This window comes from Montipora capricornis, chromosome 10 (assembly GCF_036669925.1).
Source record: "Montipora capricornis isolate CH-2021 chromosome 10, ASM3666992v2, whole genome shotgun sequence".
In the NCBI taxonomy this organism is placed as follows: domain Eukaryota; kingdom Metazoa; phylum Cnidaria; class Anthozoa; order Scleractinia; family Acroporidae; genus Montipora; species Montipora capricornis.
The window spans coordinates 62,346,134-62,351,133 of NC_090892.1; the positions used below are offsets into that span (position 1 = coordinate 62,346,134).

General features: G+C 35.7%; 1 protein-coding gene across 1 annotated transcript in view; it reads right to left on the reverse strand.

Moving 5' to 3' along the window:
- Positions 1-5,000, reverse strand: part of LOC138022119 (sodium-coupled neutral amino acid transporter 7-like) — an 18,155-nt gene that overhangs the window by 1,253 nt on the left and 11,902 nt on the right. Inside the window, exons 6-8 of the mRNA XM_068869146.1 lie at positions 4,759-5,000; positions 3,421-3,620; positions 1-523 (exon numbers count right to left, since the gene is read on the reverse strand). The exon at positions 1-523 is cut by the window's left edge and continues 1,253 nt beyond it; the exon at positions 4,759-5,000 is cut by the window's right edge and continues 21 nt beyond it. Coding sequence (XP_068725247.1) covers positions 360-523; positions 3,421-3,620; positions 4,759-5,000 — 606 coding nt within the window. The 3' untranslated portion in view covers positions 1-359. The remainder of the gene's footprint in view (positions 524-3,420; positions 3,621-4,758) is intronic.

Here is a 5,000-nt window from a genome sequence, read left to right on the forward strand (position 1 = left end):
CTCAGCTACTGTATTTAGGTTGCTGGAAACTATTAAACGTAAAGTAAAGTAAAAGTATTTTACTCTGTCCAACGCCAGACGATTTTACTCATCAATGGGGAACCCCTGGGAGTCAATGGGTTAATAAATTATTATAAATAATAACTATAACAAGAATTATATAGTGCATCACTGCAAACTCATTCAGCATAAAATAAAACCCTCATTTTATTTTCACCCAGTAACATTGAGGTATACAATAAGTCATCATAATAATATAATTATAATTGTCATCCATCTTTCTGTAGAGACAGCATCCAAGTAATGAAATAGCTAGCATTATTAACTAAAGATGCTCTTGGAGGTGCCTTAAATCAATTTTAGTACAGTGCCCTTCTATTTATGTCTTTCATTATTGCCACCACCTCAGAGTCCGCAAATATGAAAACTCCAAGAACCACGTAAAAGAGACCAAGAATGATCAAGAGTTTCCTTGATGAAGTTAAAACCGGATACTGAAGCATCTCCTGCACAAGACAAATACCTTAAAAATAAAACAAAACTCAGTGTTCACAACTCAGCCACATTATTTTGTATCTAGCAGCATCAATGCCAAAAGAGAAACAACGAGTAACAATAAGCAGATGGACTAAAAAAACTCCAAAAACACAACTGCTTTCAATTCATTGTTGAGAAAGAACCATGTGAAGCTAAACTAACATGGCCGCTGCTGACAAAGCAGCACAGAGGTCTGAGACTATCATGAGCATTGGTGATGCGATTTTTTCAGATTTTGTCACATCGTCTGCGCGCCAGGGTGGCTACACTTGTGACCAATTTTGGCGACAAATTGAAGGCTGAGCGGATTGCACATTTCAAGACACCTGGACACTATAAACAGACATTCCTACTTTAATTTCATTGGCTAAAATACTCTTTAGTCGTGTCACAAGCACAGGCAAAAAGTTGCAGGGTGGCTACACTGGCAACCATCTCTGCGATTTTGTCGTGAAAGTTTCAACTCTGGCAACTTTTTTCTTGCGATTTTTTTGCCAGTCGCGTCGCCAGTTCAAGGGTGGCTACACATGTGATTTCCATCTTGTGCTGGCAACACGACAAAGTTTGAAAAAATCACATCACCAGCGCAAGCAAAAAAATGCTGGTGTAGCTGCGGCTTAAGGTCTCGGTAAATGAAAACGATGTGCCCACAGAAAAAAGTTCTAGTCGCGCCAGTATTTTCGCTACAAAGGCAAGTTATATATCAAATTAAAGCTAAAAGACTAAATTACCTTATAAGAGATTTTATTTCTAAAGGCGCTCAATTTTTTTGCTCTCAAACTCAGAGGTATCGAGTTTTCTGCTGAAGCTCCGGCCCTTTTGCGTTCTGAATATTCACCTCCTTTTTATTGCATCTGATTGACAGATAAAAGACCTAAAAAAGGGTGTGAGGAAATTTGGATACGTCTCGTATTAGCGGAATTATTGCATTTCAAACTAAAAAGTCGAATCTCCAGCGCGATTTACACAAAGAAACTGACATAAAATGAGTTACAAAGGGAAATCGGAAAATTCCTCACACCCTTTTTGAGTTTATATCATTATCCATCATATCTGAAAGTTTCAAAGCGATAGCTTAAAACCTGTCTCGACTGGAGGTGGGAGAATTTTGATTTTTGCGTCACGCAATAGTGTTTTATCATGCAATAGACAGGGGCTGTCAATCACTTTTCGCGCGCAACTTATGGCGGGAAACAGAAAAAGCTCATTTTAGAAGGGTTAAAAAGCACTTTCTGATTTTCTTTTTCTGCCAAAATAAAATTTAGGACCCACTCATGCCAAAAATCAAAAAAAAAAAAAACAAAATCGAGCAATGTACTAAAATTTTCATTTACCGAGACCTTAAGGCCAGACGATTTTACTCATCAACTGGGGAAGTCCTGGGATGCCCAAGGAGTGAATGGGTTAAAATGTAATTTGTAACATTGGATGATCATAAATCTAAATTGCATTTTGCTTTAGGGATGATTTAAATCCACCTGGACAATGACAGCAAATATACATTATTACAGTGCATACATATAAAAGTTAACTTTATTTCATCTTGAATCTCAGAGTAGCCAAAAATAGGCTAGTATCTCTGAGAGACAAATAAAATCCTAAAATAGAATGAACCACGATATGCATTATCTAGACTCAGATAATATTATAGATTTAATATATTAGCACATACTAAAACAGTGGATAGCGTTGAACTCGCACGCTGATTGGCTACTCAAACTCCTATTTACCGCTGAGCAATTTGCGCCCAAAAATGTTGTAAATTTTTGTGCTGTAATTTATTATCTCTCACTGCTTTAGTTAATACTAAAACAACTAGTCACCTCAGTGTTGGTGGCTAGTGGTGGATATTTACCGAGCCACAAATATCCACCACTAGCCACCTCCACTTGCTAAACATTGTAGATAATTATTATAGAGATTATAATATTGAACAATGGAATCACATATGAGAAAAACAGATAAATATGGGATAATTCCTGCACACATGAGCACTACTGGTGAGTTCTGCTGTGAAGAAAAATGGTTTTTAAAGATTTTGGTTTGGGGCATGGAAAAATAATCATGGAATTTTGGTGTACAAAAGGGAGGAATTTTTTGTGAAACAGATCAGCTTCTTGAATAACCTTACTGACTTCTACAGTTTGCCACTGATATAGATCACATGATCACGACAACATTCAAGAGAAAATTTTCTTTCAAAGTTTGAAATCTCCCTGATGACTTCGTCCTTTTAACAAACAAGACAAGGGATCGAAATCTCCAAAGTATCATCTTAATTTAAATCTGGACAGACAAGAATATTTTATTTACAAAAAAAATAGACAAAATCATGTACCAAAAATAAAAACAGAAAGCTTTAAGAACAGATTGCCTTGTAAATTTGTGTGATTAAATTTGGTATGCATTATTATAGTATAACTGGTTGTTTCATCATATTATTATAATTATTACATTATTAATAATAATTATTACATTAATAACAATAATTATTATATCACATCAATTATATTACATCAATTTGTTTTTAATAGAGACTAGAGCGGTTTTCAATTGAGTGTCGAAAGTAATGATTTAGGAAATTGCTTTGGTTTTGCATTACTTCACTCAGTGATTGGTTCAAAATTCTTGCCCCAGTTTTTTCAACCAATCATAATTGAAACCTAAACCAATCGTGTCGGCTAGTGTAATTACTTCGAATTTTGATTGGTTTACTGGATTGTCTCCCTCCTATTTGATTGGCCGAAGTAATTACTTTGGTTTTGGTTTTACGGCACTCGATTGAAACTCGCTCTATTGCTCTCATTATACCTGACAGTATGTAACAGTTTCAAAAGTTTGAATCCATGCATAACTTAATTCTTACTTTTGAAATTCACCAACCTGGATAGAAGAAAATAAACAATGCAGCTAATCCTCCAATTAGTGCCACTGCATATCCAATGTCAGTCACAAACAATGCAATGACAAGGGACAGTGCAAACCATACTAATGTCTGTACGATACGCCGTCTTCTTTCATTAACTTCAGCAAGTGCTGGAGACATTCTGAAGAAGGAGAGATACAAGCCTTCTACACAGCTTCTATGAGAAAAAAGGGATCCAAAAAAGTTGATGACGAGTTGCAACTCTAACTGATCATACCTGTGGATGATCAGCTCTGCTTCACCCACTGCAAATACAGAGGCATAGAATTGTCTGCAGGGAATTGATGTTCCTCCACAATATCAGTCTCAATATTGATTTTGACAAGGCATGAATCTTGCATTCTCATTAATTTTTTTCACATTGTTTCATAATTCACAAAATTTATTATTTTCTTTTCTTATTGAAAAAACCTTTATTTTACATTCAGGCCCACTGGAAGGGACCTGGGAAGGGCTTGGCAAACTATTAAGGGTGCAGGAAAGAGCAGAGCTGTGAGTCTAACCCGCCACATTATGGTTTTACCCTTAGTATTAATTAAACCAATAAGTTAAACATAAAAGATGAATGAATTAACAGAGCATTTAAAATACTCAAAACAGGGATTGAAAGAAGATGAAGTAACGAAACAGACTCTATAAGTTTTATGATTGTGGCCTCTTAAAATAATATTAATATAAACAGTCTAATGGAAGATGTCCCAAAAAGCTATTATAAACATTGGGTTTAAAAGTGCACTATTGTTTGTTGGCCAAATGGAAATGCTGGTTTTGCACAATCAGAAGCAAAGCTTGCTGTTAACGAAAATATGAGACAAAGTTTGCATGAGAATAAAGGTTGATTATCAGAGGATTCAATTGGGGCACCAACTTTGTCGAATCATATTGCTAGGAACAACTTGATTTCAAGATTCCCTAGTTATAATAATATGTAACAATGTGCACACCTAAGATTACCATTAACTGGTGTTGCCGACAGAAATGGAAACGTGCATTGAATCACGTGACCAATCCTTACCAGGTCCCTCTGCTTAAACATGTGCTTCAACTGTCGAGCAGAAAGACTTGGTGAGTATTTGTCCTGTAAATTCATTCAAGTTTTTCACACTGTCTTATCTAGTTTCTAAGCCATAATTTTCACCATCTCAGACTAATCCTTAATTTAATTCATCTTAATTTTTCAGTGTATAATCAGTCTGTAACCAAATCAATGAATAAAGATGGATTCATGCTGTAGTGAATTTTGCTTGAGGCTTTGTTGACAACAACTGGATATCTTGAGCAAACAAAAACCTCACCTTCCACAAAAAAGAACCATTGCTGTAGTAGACAGGACTATTATTGTTAACACAACTCTTGCAATGTTCACCAGAACATCATTAGGATGGTAATTTAATAGCACATCACTTTTAACGTTCACTCCAAATGTTAGATAGCCAAATGAGCCCGTTATAGCATACGCAGTTGTGCAAATTCCCATTGCTATCACAGTGACAATCCCAAATCTGGGAACACTTGCTTTCTTTAGTTCTGCATAGAT